At 28.0% G+C, this 16,482-nt stretch overlaps 3 protein-coding genes across 3 annotated transcripts; 2 read left to right on the top strand and 1 right to left on the bottom strand.

Moving 5' to 3' along the window:
* The first annotated feature begins 1,171 nt into the window (after nucleotides 1-1,171).
* Nucleotides 1,172-3,754, top strand: LOC119689159 (conserved oligomeric Golgi complex subunit 5). The gene is made up of 4 exons (XM_038103923.1): nucleotides 1,172-1,281; nucleotides 1,344-1,932; nucleotides 1,993-3,078; nucleotides 3,141-3,754. Exons 1-4 carry the CDS (start codon nucleotides 1,277-1,279, stop codon nucleotides 3,717-3,719), a joined length of 2,259 nt encoding a protein of 752 aa, XP_037959851.1. The 5' UTR covers nucleotides 1,172-1,276; the 3' UTR covers nucleotides 3,720-3,754.
* A 2,109-nt stretch (nucleotides 3,755-5,863) lies between these two features.
* On the bottom strand, nucleotides 5,864-14,540 carry LOC119688110 (serine/threonine-protein kinase TBK1). The gene is made up of 9 exons (XM_038102760.1): nucleotides 14,394-14,540; nucleotides 13,308-14,334; nucleotides 13,097-13,248; nucleotides 9,162-9,289; nucleotides 9,005-9,080; nucleotides 8,350-8,474; nucleotides 6,468-6,645; nucleotides 6,066-6,347; nucleotides 5,864-5,993 (listed from the first exon to the last, which is right to left on the bottom strand). Exons 1-9 carry the CDS (start codon nucleotides 14,475-14,477, stop codon nucleotides 5,898-5,900), a joined length of 2,148 nt encoding a protein of 715 aa, XP_037958688.1. The 5' UTR covers nucleotides 14,478-14,540; the 3' UTR covers nucleotides 5,864-5,897.
* Nucleotides 14,541-15,116: 576 nt separating this feature from the next.
* On the top strand, nucleotides 15,117-15,684 carry LOC119688111 (ragulator complex protein LAMTOR3 homolog). Its single transcript, XM_038102761.1, has 3 exons — nucleotides 15,117-15,160; nucleotides 15,220-15,412; nucleotides 15,477-15,684. The coding sequence occupies exons 1-3, from the start codon at nucleotides 15,117-15,119 to the stop codon at nucleotides 15,612-15,614; spliced, it is 375 nt and encodes a 124-aa protein (XP_037958689.1). The 3' UTR covers nucleotides 15,615-15,684.
* Nucleotides 15,685-16,482: the final 798 nt, after the last annotated feature.

Consider the following 16,482-nt stretch of genomic DNA (forward strand, 5'->3'; position numbering starts at 1 on the left):
AGTACTAAAAGCTCACAAACAAAAACTATATATTTTTGATGTAAAAAGTATAATATTCTTACAATAAATTTTTTTAAAGAATATAATATTTGCAGTTTCATATATTCAAATAAAGAATTAAATTACAGTTTAACATTGTCTTAAAAACTTTTTTCAACAAAAAATTTTATATAATTAGTGTTGTTTTTTTAATGAATACTTACTTTGGCTACTCAACTTATCTAATAAGCAGTCTTCAGTATTCGACGAATTTTTAATTAAAGCATTACAAAATAAATTCTATAATATATATAGAAACTCATGTCTTTATTTCGAATACTAAGTCTCTTAGTTTTGTTAAATTATTTGTATGAGGTTAATGATTTATACTGGATAAATTAGAAAATTAATATGGCAATAAAATAAAGATAATCGCTGGGCAAACAGCTATTTAGCCACAATATATCTCAAATGTAGAATTATTACATATGTTTCTTAACTTACTGATTGAAAAAATTGTATTTGTTATATGTTGATTTGATGTTTCTTATTATTCTTATTCTTCCAAATACTTATTGCCATTTCTTGTAAGGCAGATGTAATTATAAATAAATATAAAAAAAAAATGTGAAGTGATCAATTATTATTCAAGTGAATTTTTCAAACCGGTAGATCGGTATCGGTAGATAGATATGTATTGATTAATATATTCCTTTACCAGTGTAAATGGTGCAGTTAATTTTTTTAATGTAGTTTGAATTTTCATTCTTGACAAAAAGTTTTAAAAAACTTTAACGCATTATTTATCAGGGCAAAATGTTATCATGTACTAATGCTCGGCTAGGCTCAGCTAAGAATTATAGTAAAGCTTAAACTGAAATATATCAAAAATATCAATATTTAATTTAGTGAAGCTGAAGTTAAACTCTACTTTTAAATTATATATTTGATATTTTAGAGTTAAAATGTATGTTTGTAACACATATCAGCGAATAACAAATTATATATAAGACTCATTTAAAATCATTTTAAAATAGTTCAAATTTAACATCTTTAATTACAATCTTAATAAATTTTATTCATTATTTTAATCCGTCTATCTGTCCTGCGGGTTGGAATTACAAAATACTACTTTTTAGTATTTTCTAAGTAAATAAGTAACTGCTACTGAGTTATTCGTTTTCATTGTGATTATTGAGTACTCGGTACTCAGATCTTGGGTATGTTGCAAGATCTGTCAAAATTGAAAAAGGCTACGTTGTTTGTTTGTTGACAGCCATCTGATGATTTAAGCTTTATGATGTATGTAAATAAAAAAAATAAAATGCTTATTATTATTATTAGCTTATTATTTTTTAACATAGGGTGGAACTAAAAACTATGGAAGAGTCCGATGTGTCTGACTTTGCAGAATTTTTTGTAAAACAAAATATGACAATTGGCGATCAAATTCAAGATTTGTCAAAGCGGCTGCATAATATATCGGATAACTTACAAGAACAAGTACGTAAAAATCACGGAGCACTCTTACAACAAGCAACACATGCTGGACGCTTTGATGCCGCACTTAATGTGCTAGTAACCGATGTGGACGCAATAAAAGCTACGGGTCAACGCTTGAAAAATCAAGTGGACACCCATTATAGTATAGTAGAGAATCAAACAAAAGTTTTGGCACGCTTGCATGAATTGTCTCATCTTCTTCGGTCAGCTGGAACATTACTTACATTAACTACGAAATTAAAGAATACAAAGGATGTATTGAAACAAGCAGAAATTCATTTTGAATTGGCTCCATTGGTAGACGACAAAGATTTGAAGGATATAGATTTCATACAAAGTGAGAGAACATTCGTTATTAATTCCAGACAAAAAATACGTAATTTGACACAAATGCAACTGGTGACAGGACTACAGGAACGCAATGAAAATCAAGTTATTAATGCATTAAAGGTGAGTATAGTAAATAAATAAAGTACAAATTATTTTAAAAATAAATAACTTTATTTTCAGATTTTTATAAATTTTAATACCTTAGATAAATCACTTGAAAATTTGTTAGCTACTTTTATCACTGATTTAGAGCAATCCTTAAAAGAATGTTTTGCTGGGAATGATATAACAGTGCTAGCAAGACCAGAAACAAGTAAAGCGGCTGCTGCAAATTTAAGCAAGCCTAGCAGTGTGATACGTGGCCCTGGTAAAGCACCTCAATTAACAACAACACAAAATTTTCGTGCTAAATTTTGGAAATCACTGCATTGGCTTATTTATGATGAACTTTATGAAACCTGTGAGCAAATTAAATTGCTTAAACGTGCTTTGGAAAGTGTAAATCAATTTGGTTACATTTTAGAAAATGAGCAGTCAGTACAAAAACGCTTCTGGCAATCAGTACAGAAGTTGCTGCATGATTCATTCACAGAATGTCCCGCACATGTATCACAAACATTGCAAGAAGGTCTCTCAAAATTAATGACGTCTGCAAGAGGTTTAGAACAGCGCCTTAATCAGGAATTTTTATTTGATAGCCATATTTTTATATCACTAGAAGTAGGTTATGTGACTAAGTGTACAGCAAATATGAGAGCCACTTTAGCAGGTGTTGATTTGCCATCCAATGAAACTGTAGACAATTTCATAAGAGTTACTTCGACAGAACTAAGTGCTGCACTAGTTGATGAACAACTTTCCAATTCTATTTCAAAGGTTTTCATTGCTTGCAGCAAAGAGTTATGTACCAAACTAGAATCACAAATAAAATTGGGTGCTGATTCCAAACAAGTAGTTGATATGCCAAACTTTCAGCAAACTCAAAATATATTGCTGGCAAATATATTGTATTATTATAAAGACTCTGTGCGACGAATGCTTGTTGACTTACAAGGACAATTTTCTAAACTGAAGACTACTGCACACACTGATATAAACAAATGCTTAGAACAAGTAGATTTGCTAATAAGTACCATTCTTCAGCAAATCATGGATTCTATCATATCTACTATTTGCATTATTATTTTAAGTATGCACCGTGAACCGGGCTTAAATTCCGAAAAGATTCCTGTTGCTGGCCCATCTATGTACATGAAAGAATTACAGGTACTTAATGCTGACCATATTATCACCACATTAAATATTATTAATTAACAATCTATTTAAAGGAATTTGTATTACGTTCTTGGACGAATCATATTGAACCATTTGATGACAAAGAAGTTTTATATAAATGTGGTCAAGAATTAGCTAAACGTTGCATTGAATTATTTATACATAACGTTAGTATTTTAAGACCCATTAGTAATGCAGGTCGACAGCGTTTAAAAAATGATTGTATCTTTATGGAACAGGTGTTGAAACCTATTTGTCTCAATATTTCAGAATTAGGAAATCCAGCGCGATTATTACGCGCTATGTCTTTTTTGATAGTACAGCAACCAGATGAATTAATAAGTCAAACAGTTGGTCCAGATTCATTAGTACCTAGTTATATAGTATTGTTTCTGTTATTTGGACATGGTTCATTGGAATTGCAAAGTCCACACACAACTGCAAATTGGTCAAATGAACGCTTAATTGAATGGCTTGATGGACATACATCAGAGCGTGAGAAGCTAGAACTAATTTCTGGCGCCTTGCAACGGTATCGAGACACTGTTAGAAGAAAAAACAGCGAACAGTATGATGAAGTTTATCCCTTATTGGTAGAGTTTTTTGAAAAAGCTTTAAAAGCATATGCTTAATTTCAAATTAAATTTAAATATTTTAATTTTAAATATGCCTGTTTATAAAACAATTGTTTAAAAATTTTTATTTATGTATGTATTGAAATATGTACATTTATATGAAATAAATTATAAATTCTTAAATTATTTAAAATTGCTTTTGACTTCTAAATCATAAGGAAATTTTAACGAATAAATTATTTTACAAAGTTAACAAAGTCCTATAAATGTGAGATAATAATATATCGATGTACGAAAAATGAAATCGAGGTATGAAAAATTTTTGATGAGGTTTCCGTAAAAATTAAATTAAAAACTTTGTAAAATAAACCAACTTTGAGCTGCCATAATTTCTGAGAAAATTTAAACATACAGATATTAGTGATATTTAATTAAAGTATATTTAATGGAGAAATTCAATTAGTGTACTAAGTTATTTAAACAAGCACTTTTTGTAATATAAAGGATTTTTAGTCTGAATTCTTTTTGAGAAGACTTTTGACATCTTGTATCTCGATAAATATTTAAAATAGAATATCTCCTCTTCACAAACATTTTTTTTAATTTTTTCAACCAAGGAATCATACCCCGCGTGCGATATTTCACATTAAGCAACATATGAAGAAGTTATTGTACAAATATAAATGAATGTAGAAAATATGGTATATCATCATCAAAAAGGATGAATTCTTAGTTGTAAACAGACACCATTTTTATGTTTTAGATCCTTTTGTTGTTGAATGGAATAAACCGATATAATGTTTCTCTATTTCTATTTTAATAATCACCTATTTGGGAATGGGGGAGTTATTAGCTATTATATAGGAAATATATTAAAATTAAAAAGAGTAATTTAATCAAATAGATTAATTTAATTATCATTATAATAAGTATAATTAGATTTCAAATAATTAATTATTATATTTTAAATCCATTCGAAAAAAAAATACAATTCACTGATTCAACCAATTATTTTTATTCAAAAACTATTAGAAGTAATATTTCATAATGTAAAAAAGCTCCATGAGATAATTGTTCCCTCTTATTCTGACGGAACAATGATGAAGTTATGGAACGCATATGTTTCAGACAGTATTTTGCAGCGAAAATATATAACTTGTTCTGTTCAAGCCCGAGGAGGGTGGCAATACATCAATTGAGAAAGTAAAGGGTATGTTGCTGAACGCTAAAAAGGTCTATGTTGTTAAGTTTATTCCACGTAAGGAGCGTGAGAAGGAACTCGGTGAGAAAGCAAAACTTTTCACAAATTTTTATGTCAAAAATTTTGGTAAAGATTTTCATCGTAAATAATTCAATTGTAAATAATAGAATAATAGACATTTACAGTTTATTACAATAGGATAACATTCTTTTTATTATTTTTTGGCTCTTTTATCTGTCACAAAATCATTAATTTAATTTAAAAAAAATATATAAAAATAACTATAAATAATAGCACAAATAAAATTATTTATAAATTCTAGAATTTTTCTAATTAAAATATATTAATTATATCATAATTCCAATATTTTATATTATAATATAATTATAATCGCTAAAGTATCATATAATGTTGCATATATATTATATACACCGTTATATAACATAATAAATTACAACAGAGTTATATGTTATATTATGTATCGCATTAAATGTATAAAGTAAGATAGATCACATCAAAATATACTATATGATGCAATACATATCACATACATATATCATAAAGAACAGAGTATGTACATATTACAGTAATTATACAATATATCATATAATATAAAATTATAAAAATAAGTTGATATATTAATCTGCCATATATATAATATATGTTAAATATATATCACAGATATAAATATATTTACAGCAAAGAATATGTTTTATATAAATCATTTTCATTTGATATAAAAATATATTATAAGAAATTAGTACAAAAGATCTTTTAATATTGTAGTGGTTTTGTATTTTTGGGGGCCACATTAACAAGTGTTTTACTGTTATGTTATAATTTAATCAAATTCATAAACTTAATTTTTATCAATTCATTTATCAAATAACATAATTATAACTATTAATGTAAGTATTTTATATAAATTTTATAATTTAACACAAAATTGTAATATTAAATTAATATAACTTAAATAAAGTATATAAAGAATTATACATGAATACATATGAAGATATATATTAACTTAAAACGAATTAGATTGAACCAAGTCCAAGTTGGTGTAATCCAGCTATTAGCTTACTGTTGGTAGACATAACTTTCATAAGTTCTATTTCACGTTGCTGCATAACCTATAACGAAAACATATAAAACATATAATATTATATTTAATTTTAAAATTCTTCTTAGCTAATAAAACTGACTTTAAAAATATTATTCTGCTCCATTTTCGCCAGTTGATTAGTAATATTCTCTGCTAAGGCATCTACATCTGTTTTCAAATCCATTTTCGTATTATAAAGTTCATCACGTATTGTATTTAATTTACGTTCACTATCCCGAACATCCTTTTCTAATATTTGAGTTTTTAAATATACGGTTTGAGCCAGTTTATACCAATCGGCCAAGCATTCAGCCATTTGCGCTACTGCAGGCTTAACATCGTCCAATAATAAAGCTTTGATGCGTTTTCCATTGCGATCAACCTACATAAGTAAATGAAAAGTTTCTGAATAATTAATTTTTTCAATTCAAATTATTAAATAGAGCACAGACTTATGGTTAATAGATTTACTTTAATACATATCTGAATTTGAAAAACTTACTTTAATTTTCTCCAACGCATGAAATTGTTCATCATTATATGTTAAGGTCCGTGTGGCACGATCACGTAACAAATGCTGCCAGGAGTCACGTAAACGCTCTACCAAGTATTTTGCTTGTGCACTGGCACGTGTACGACATGGACATTTTTTACCATGCATTGAAGACGACCATTGGTCACTTTAAATATATAATATTTAATATTAGCGGATTTTTTTAAAATTTTTGTTAGTGCTACTGACTTTTTAAAACGATAAATTAATATACAAAAAATAAAATAGTTATATATATATTTAATATCTTATAAAAGATATCTTCCACAAGAGAGATTCTATAACAATTTAATTAATAAAATAAAAATTATAATAATAAATATTAAAAATAATAGTTAATAAAAATAATAAATAATTGTAATAATAATAATATTCAAGATTGGCCGTAGAAAAAAAAGAAATATTGAACTTGTATGAAACAATGATCTGCAACATAACATAAAAACTGTAGAATTACAATCACGGACGTTAGGTCTCATTCAGAAAGCAGTTATACTGGATAACTGATATTTTAAGAAGCACATTAAATTTATATTAAATATATAATTAGCATGATACAGTAAAATTCCCCTCCTTGTATTTTTTTCTCCGTAAGTCGAACTTCTCTAACTCGAATAATTCCGGAACTTAAAGTAAAAATTTATATAGCCTTTCACCACTTGCTTTTAAATGTATCTCCACAACTTGAATTTTTGGTTTAGTCTTTATATTTTCAAATACTTTTGTGAGTTATTTTTCTAACTTGCGCGACATTATTCGATTCTAAATTTCGGCGACCGCCCAGAAGTAACATATGGTTGTGACACATGGAGATTAACTGTAACTGAAGCAAACAGGATAGCAGTGTTTGAAAGAAAAATAGACAGAAAAATTTTTGAAACCGTGGAAGAAAACGGGATGTAACAATCAAAAACTTTATGAAAAAGCAGCGATTAAGATGGGTTGGACATGTGATAAGAATGTTCGATATGAGAGTACACCTTAAGATTTATAAGAACGAAGTAGTGACCAGCAGAAGAGAAGGGCGACAAAAAAAAAACAATGGAAAGACAGTGTGTAGCAGGATTTAGAAGAAATGAATATAAGAAATTGGAAAACAAAATCAAAAAACAGAGAAGAATGGAAGACTGTTGTCAAAGATGCTTAGGTTCTACATGGACTGTATAGTCACGGATGATGATGATGAAATTTCGGCGACACTTAGATGGCTAACAATTGCTATTATTACTGTAAATTTTCTCAATGCGATGATAGAGTTGTGCTTATTGTCAAAGAATCAGTAACCTTTCAATCACAAACATGGGTAAAAGAAATTTGAAACGTTTTGGACAATCACGGAAAAAATTTATTTTATTATTGAAGTAGATAAAGGTGATAAAAACACCGCATCTATGATTTTTAAAAATAAGGACAACTTAAAAGGAAAGTTCTCTAATAATAAACAATATGTAAATTCAATTTAAAAGTATTTTTTCTATAACTCGTAGTCGGCAAAAAAGTTCGAGTTAGGGGAATTTTACTGTATATGTTTTGTGTAGAATTAAGATCCCCAAATGTAGTGCTATTTAAGAATCAAAGGTGTAAAATAAAAAATAATAATATTCATAATGGTAGCAATAATAATAATTATTTTAAAAATATATAACCCGCTATTAAGGCGAAGTCAAAAAAAGTGCGAAGGGTCAATGAAATAAATCTCATAACATATATTAAAAATTCTAAAATTATGTTTTAAGTGTTATGTTTTTAAATTTTTTACACAAGCATAATTACTGTATTGTATATAAAAGTTAAGTACAAAAAAATTCAAAAGAAATCATCAATAACTTACTTTAATGTATCTTCCACAACAAAGTTTCTATGCATTTGTATAATTACATCGGCAGCTCCATCGAAATTTGTCTTTAAGTCGTTTAGAGTTGTAGTTAGTGATTTAAAGTCCTGATCGCTTTTTGTCTAGCAAGTATACATAATTATTAAAATTTAATTTAATTCAAGCATTATGTTATATAAAATGCTTATAATGAACTTATAATGTGCTAATAGATATATTAGGTCTGTTCCACGAGTTAGTCGTAGTAACTTTGAGTAACACTGAGTAACAATAACACAAGAGCGTTCCAGCAGCAAATTTTCGTTTATTTTCGTGTAAATTTTAGTTGTGTTTTACTTGAGTTTTACTACGAGTAGCTCGTGGAACAGACCTATTGTGTGTGTAGATAAAAATAAGCATATATATATATACATATATGTATATATGATACCAAATGCACAATTAAACAAATGGTTATTTCTAAAGACCACCGATTATGGATATTTGACGATATCTGAAATACTTCAATGGTCAGATCAAGAATTCATTTCACTAAATATTTAAATTTTGGATTTAAAAATTTTCACTATTCGAAGTAAAATTCTTATCATTGGATATAAAAATTTTAATTAAAAATGTCTACTTTAATTTAATATAATTAAGGAATATTTACCATTTTAGCTACACTCTGCAAAAAGTCAGCATATTCTATTATCACTACTAAGAGCGCATCGAAATATTTGGTTTTTCTAGAAACAATTAAATATATTAATTAAAAAAATATATAAAAAGTGCATCACTATTGAATAGTGCAAATTGTATGCACTCACTTTAATAATAGTGTAATTGTTGTAACTAGAGTCTCAATAAACTGTTCTACGCCTTTTTTAATTAATACATCCATAGTCGTGAATGTGTCCACACGTCTTTTGCACTCATGTCCAACACTGCACGCGGCCTACAAAATACAAAATGTTATTTTTTAAATAAATACTCATCAAATATATTATATATATATTTATTTAAAATAATAATTATTTATAATTTACTATCAAATACACCAAAAAATTAACATTAAATTACCGAAACTTTAATACCCTACACACTCTGCTTACTTAAATCTTTCTGACGCCCAATTCAATGCATCCTTTATATATATCCTTTATGATATATGGTACATGATATGGTATTTCTGCGCTACATGATGTAGCCATCTAATTTCATTGATATTTAAACTTCATATGCCTGAGACCACAAAAAGTCCCAACATCATATTTCATGACTACATGCATACTAACTGATAGACGGACATGTATATCAACGGATAGATGGATGTTGTTAAATTAATACATCTTACGATGCTGATCAAGAACATATATATTAAATTTATATAAACACTGCACCCATTTTCATAACATTATAAAAGTTTTTTTTAAACCTTAATTTCCTGTAATTAGAATACTATTACAATGTAACGAAACATTATTACATATTAATACTCTAACAATATTATAAACAATAATAAAAATATTTTTAATATAATAGTACTTTAGTTTTAATATTCTAGCTTACATGGTAACTATTGAAAAGCATTTATTAAAAAAAAAATAATCATAAATAACCTTAAAATATTTTTTTGAAATAATTTATAGTGCTTTAGAGAAGCATTTTTTGCACTATCTATTTATAATTCTCCTTAAGTTAAAGTCACAAACTGTATATTAATACACATTACTTAACACATTTACTGATTCAGACTCATTAATTTAATGGTATTAGATATATTAAGTTTAAAATGTAATTGAAATACAAATCATACTTGTATATAGTAGAACATGATATGTGAACTTGAAGAATTGCAATTACCAAGTAATGTTATTGGTTAATGCTCAAAGGGTAATTTTAATCATTACTGATGCTGTTTAAAGCATTTCACATAACAGTTAAATAAGGCGAAATCAATGTTAGTTATAATATTTTTTTTCTAATCGTTGGAGTCTTTGCGACAAACAGTTGGATACACTTCCCACAGCGAGATATATAACAAATCAATTATATACTATTATCTGGTGATTTTGTGTGAGATTTGCATGATATACGAGTATTAGTCCTCTCCGCTGTCACACTACCATTGTGTATTCACATCCTAACCCATGTATATAACTAATGTCTTTGTAATTCCTTTCAAATTATCTGCTTTACAGATTCTTGTGGGGTATAACAACAACATATACGAGTATATATTTGATATATATATTTGATCTATATTTATTCATGGCAGTTTCAGATCGGAGTTCGACTGAAGATTGTTTAGATGATAAACAATGTTCTGAACCAACAAAACTAGGGGCGATATGGATATTTTTAAATTTATCAGATTTATCAAGAATATATAGGGCACTGAAGTTTTCTATATCATCTTCATTACTGCGTTATAAACATCTCGTCGAACCTCAAATGCCTTGTATGAAGAGTATAAAAAGTAATATATTACTTATGTATATACACAGTATATAAGAAAAAGTGTGTAGAGATTAATTTGTTTATTGATTTTATAGTTGTTGTTTATTAACTATTTCAACAGTTGGGTTCAATAGCAATTTAGTCTTTGAATCATATATTATATTATGGTGTCCATTATATAATGAAATATAATTTAGCATATAAAAAACATTATTTAGATTTTCACAGAATAATTCAAAATGTTATAATTGAAATTGTTAATAGGGTTTCAACATATAGAACGTTGTGCAAAAGAAAAGGTCAATGTCTAAGATGGATAGAAAAGATAGCAAAAACTGCAGTTCAGTTTAGAAAAAAAAATGTGTCAATGTTATAAAGGATAGAGACGGATAGATTTATGACGAAAAACAAAATCCATTTCGAATCACAAAATAATGGTTTCAATACTCTATCTACACTCCCTGTTTTGAATACTTTTTTCCACATATTCTTCTGACCTCGTCCTGTTTTCAGGGTTCCCAAATGAGTCACAACAACAACCACATGATGATCATAGCCAGTGGCGTAACTACAAGGAAGTGACTGGAAGCAACGCTTTCGGGCCCCCGAATTTAGGGAGCCCCATTATAAATTTATATATTCATTATATAAGAAGACACATTAAAGAAATTACCAAAACTAGTCAATTTTCTATTAATAAATTAAAACAAAAGTGAAGAAGTAAACGATTTAAATAATGTCTTTGCTAATTGTGATACACAGAATAAATTGACACATTCTTCAAATACTGAAACAGACTTCAAAATCATTGATAAAACAATAAACAAATCAACTGATATTGGGCACTATATTAATGTCAAAATTGCTGATGATATTAAACGCTTATTAATTAATAATTCTTCCGACCACGAGAGATTACAAGGGCCATTTTCGAAGGATCCTATTCAAGAAAATAGACGTTTCAATGTTTCATACTATAATTTAAAAACAAAATATGGAACAGTACCACGACTTTGGTTTTACTATTTATAGTTATTGGATTCAGTATATTGTAAGCCGTGCTGGTTATTTTCTAATCATACAAATCAATGGTGTTCTGGATTTCGAGATTGGAAAAATTTGTCAGGAAAAATAAAAATACATACATCTATAAGAATTAGTAGACCAATTTCAATCAAATCAAATGGTGAACAGAGTCCGTTTCCGAAAAGTATGTGTATAAAGTTTCATTCGAAGAGTTCAAAAATTGAGAGAGTAGTTTGAATTGAAAAAGTATATATACATATACTCAACATAATGAGTCAGTGCAAATGAGCACTTTTACTCTCTATTAACTGCGAGATTTCTTCAAAACCCCTCTTTGCGCCTTGACTAGATTATTGTTTATCACTTCATCAGACTAAGTAATAATTGACCTCAGATCTGCATATATATTTTATGGTATTTTCGACGTTTCCTTTAATGCGTTACGAAAATCTTAACAAGTCTAATATACCCTTTTTATACTTTTTCGTGTAAAGGGTATAAAAAGATGTTAGTAGGAGGCCCTTAGTTAGAATTTGCTTATTGGCTAAAAAAATATAGTTACGCCACTGATCATAGCATATGACGGTTACAAATTAATATTAGTGGTGTATATATAAATTGTTGGAAAGAATTCGATAGCTTTGATGAAAGCTTTTGATATTTAAAATAATAAAATCTTTATACCAAAAGTCATAACTTAAAGTTGTTTTATGCTAAATAAGGTTTAAGAAGTTAAAGCATCAATGTGCAAAATCAGAGATTGCAAACATTATACACTAATAGAATTTAAAAAAAAATAAAAAACTTTTATGCATAATTAGAATATATATCAAACAAAATTACAGACATATGAATACCTAAACTCATCATATAAGAATCTAGAATTGCTCTTGCTTAACTATGAAATTGTTGGATGTACAATTTGTTATGTTAATATAAATTATATAAATGTAATATTTGTAAAATGGAGAGTGCGTGAGATGGTTTAAATGTAATATAATAAAATTAGTAATTATATAAAAAAATATACATTTTAGCATTAGCAGTAACATATTTATATAAAAAAATCAAAAAGAAACACGTACAGTTTTTTAGTTCAAATTTTATAGACTAAGAAAATAAATTATTTACATTAATATATTTGCACGTAACTAAAATGTGTAAGAAGCTATAAAACTATATGAAGATATTTAAATACCTAATCTGTTATATTTCAGCAAAGCAAAAATAAATTTAAAGCTAACTTGAAATAATAATTATAATGATAGTAATTAACCTTTGCTAAACTGGCGTCATTTTCTACTGATACATTATTGGGAAATATTGGAAACTTGGGTAGGTCTAACTGCTGCGGTAGTTGAACATTATTATCGTCATTGCTGTATAAAAACACTGGATTTTCTATTGTTGTTGCAGGGAAAGCTTTAGCTGAAAATATGATCGTTTTAATCTGAAGCCAAATATTTAAGCCAAATTATTTATTTTACCGATTGTACGTGGGGACACCTTTTTCTCTATATGTTCATTATTGAATAATAAAATTTGTTTTTCCAACGGTACTTCGGTCTGTAAAAATATACGCTCCCGGAAATTGTCTATTTGTTCTTCTGGTTCAAGAAACACTTCAACTGAACTGGTACGATTTATATAAAAAACGTGTATCACTCGTTTACGTAAGATTAATGTGACTTCTTGAAAAAAGCGATCAAATGACCACGTCTTTTCCCGGTTTTCTTCTAATAATCCTGCTAAAAGTGGTGTCACTAACGTTTTTAATCCTTCAGATAGATGACAGTGTGGTGGTAGAGTATTTGACCACTCTATGGGTCCATTCTCCGATAATTGTGTACCAGAAATTACACCGGATGCTTTTTTCGTGGTAATCTGATGCATGGTTTCCCGATTTTTTCGGCCACCATATGGTCTAAATGGCAAATTACCAGTAGCAACATGATAAAGTGTCACACCAATTGACCAGAGATCAACATTAGCCGTAAAGGAACGATTTATTGACTTTCGCAAAACTGCTCGCTCATAGAGATCTGGATGTAAATACTCTTCAGTACCATAAAGGGAAGCAAATGGCTGATTATCTTCCAATTCACGAGCTGCTCCGAAATCTGTAAGTTTATATATAGTTTGACCATCTTCTGATATAAACTTCATTATGTTGCCAGGTTTGAGATCACGATGTACCAGTTTATTATCGCGTAAATGTTTCATACCAGCACAAAGATGCTCTAAAACTAACAAAAATTCTCTTTCTGGTAAGCCATATGAGTTTTCTGGATCATCTAGTATGTTAAATAAACTGCCACCTGTGCACAGTTCCATAACAATTACTTTTCCACGTCCCTCCTGATCTTCTTCTATCGCCAATAGTTTGACAATATTTTCATGGTTAACTTTTTTCAATGCTTCAAATTCTCGCATTTGTACATCTGGTGGGCGCATATGACTGTATGGGTTAAACGTTTTTACTGCAACCGACTCACCCGTATTTTTATTTACGCCCTACATAAGGATTTCGAATTAAATGTAAATACATTTCTTTGTTTGTTGAATTTCTTTACCTGAAACACTGAACCAGTAGCACCTTTACCCAACACACTTGTTGTACACCAGACATAATTAAGTGAACCTCTTAAAAATGACATTTTTTATATTAAAACAAAACTATGTAATTTCACAAATATTGTTTTTATTGACTTTGCTATAATATTTATATGTTCTACACTTTTTTTTTATAATTACTAAATTTTTACTAAGTTGATATAACATATACAAAATACAAATGTTTAGAACGCTTAATTTAGCATTTCTATAATTTAAACAATTACTATATATTACTATTATTGTATTATATTATAACAAGAAAAGCAGTTCACCTGCACAACAGCCATTTTACAGTCGCTGCATTTTAAAAGTAGTCGGTATTTATTTACATTGTACAAAGTACCCGGATGACTTTCAGATATAACAAAGAATGGTTATTGCGACAAGTACATGTACATTTAGGGCCGATTTAAAATGCGTATCTTCATATTTGTATTAAAATTAGTTCAATCAATGTTAATTCAAATAATTTATTTAATTATATTATTGTATAAATATTTACAGTGCCATGCATTACATACATTTTTTATTCTTAGAAATACATGAGAGTTAAAACATTTTAGTGGCAACACTACAAAGTTTTCAGCTGATTCCGCCCTACAATATTATTTACATTAAAAACAAAAACATATTTTAAGTATCGAATTAATTAAGTTTATTAAAATAGTATATAAATAATAATGACGGACGACATAAAAAAATATTTCAATGGACTACTGCAAAAGTAAATAAAACTAATCGATCTTCAATACATTCATGTTATAAATGTTAATTATCTTACAGGGTAAATGGATTATATGTTATACAGATAACGGATCGTGATGGTGTGCCACTACTGAGGGTAAGTCATGACCAGAATGTGGATTTCTCTTTAATGCCTTCATTTATACCAACATTTACTACCGCCAGCGATCAAGCTGGCAAATTAGGATTAGGGCGAAATAAAACCATCATTTCCATGTACTCCAATTATCAGGTTTGTAAATAAAGGTTTATTGTGCCCATATACAGTAACAATTTGTTTTAAATTTCTTTTGCAGGTAGTTCAAATGAACAAATTGCCATTAATATTAACATTTGTTGGTGCGGAAGATTGTAACACTGGGCACATTTTAGCTTTAGAGCATCAATTAGATGCACATTTAGAAGAGATTAAAATGGCTGTCAGTGAAGCATAAGGCCGTTGATGGCATATTAAAAAAATATTTTCAACAGCTTCATTACGTATTATATATATTATATTTATGTTATCAATACATTTAATATATATTTGCCTATATTCAATTAAATGCAATGTATATATATATTAAACGTATTTAAGTTAAAAATTTTTTATATATAATCTATATCATATAATAATATATATAATATATGCATATATATATAAGATATAATTATGTAAATACCTATAGAATAAAAATTTATATAACTTTGCAAGTAATCAATTCGAATCTTACTTGTAGTTGTCTTTATATATATAGTTTAGTAATTAAGAATACATACTGATAATAACTTAATTCTATTTAATGTTTGACGTGGTAAGGTTTCTCCAGTTCTATATAAATAAATTATATTATCCTACCAATACTTACTATATCCTTACTATGTTTCGCATATATATTGTGTATAACTTGTAATCCATTAATATTCCTACTTCAAATTTGTATATTATATTTAATTCTACAAATGTTGCTGAAGACTTTGTCAACTTTAGTTTTAAAAGTTTTTGTTAAGTTTGAGGGATCTGGTACTCCAGCCTAAATATCTTGTGTACTCTGTTCACAGTTTGAAAGTAAGTCTAGTTCTCAAAATAAATTGTATTATCGAACCTACTTCACCGAATCTTATTTATTCGTTCGGTTGATAATATATCAATCTTAGTAGCTGTATTGTATATGTTTCATTTTAGGCGCCGGGCAGACTTGTATAGGTAAATTATCTTAGTAAAGCGCACGTTTCTCCTTTTTGATTCTGCACGAATGAAAAAAAATTATTTCTTTCTGAGCCACAGAATAAAAATTTTTAAGTGAAACACACATCTTTTTG

The sequence above is a fragment of the Teleopsis dalmanni genome, chromosome X (genome assembly GCF_002237135.1).
Source record: "Teleopsis dalmanni isolate 2A chromosome X, ASM223713v2, whole genome shotgun sequence".
In the NCBI taxonomy this organism is placed as follows: Eukaryota; Metazoa; Arthropoda; class Insecta; order Diptera; family Diopsidae; genus Teleopsis; species Teleopsis dalmanni.

Excerpts from the sequence above, each read along its gene's own strand:
- LOC119689159 (XM_038103923.1), top strand. Across the intron at positions 1,933-1,992 it reads AAGTTATTAATGCATTAAAG|ATTTTTATAAATTTTAATAC; the intron begins GTGAGTATAGTA and ends CTTTATTTTCAG. Across the intron at positions 3,079-3,140 it reads TGTACATGAAAGAATTACAG|GAATTTGTATTACGTTCTTG; the intron begins GTACTTAATGCT and ends ATCTATTTAAAG.
- LOC119688110 (XM_038102760.1), bottom strand. The coding sequence starts at position 14,477 with ATGTCATTTTTAAGAGGTTCACTTAATTATGTCTGGTGTACAACAAGT. Across the intron at positions 9,081-9,161 it reads ACAATTACACTATTATTAAA|AAAAACCAAATATTTCGATG; the intron begins GTGAGTGCATAC and ends AATTGTTTCTAG. Across the intron at positions 8,475-9,004 it reads TGCAGAGTGTAGCTAAAATG|ACAAAAAGCGATCAGGACTT; the intron begins GTAAATATTCCT and ends TATACTTGCTAG.
- LOC119688111 (XM_038102761.1), top strand. The coding sequence starts at position 15,117 with ATGACGGACGACATAAAAAAATATTTCAATGGACTACTGCAAAA. Across the intron at positions 15,161-15,219 it reads TTCAATGGACTACTGCAAAA|GGTAAATGGATTATATGTTA; the intron begins GTAAATAAAACT and ends ATTATCTTACAG. Across the intron at positions 15,413-15,476 it reads CCATGTACTCCAATTATCAG|GTAGTTCAAATGAACAAATT; the intron begins GTTTGTAAATAA and ends TTTCTTTTGCAG.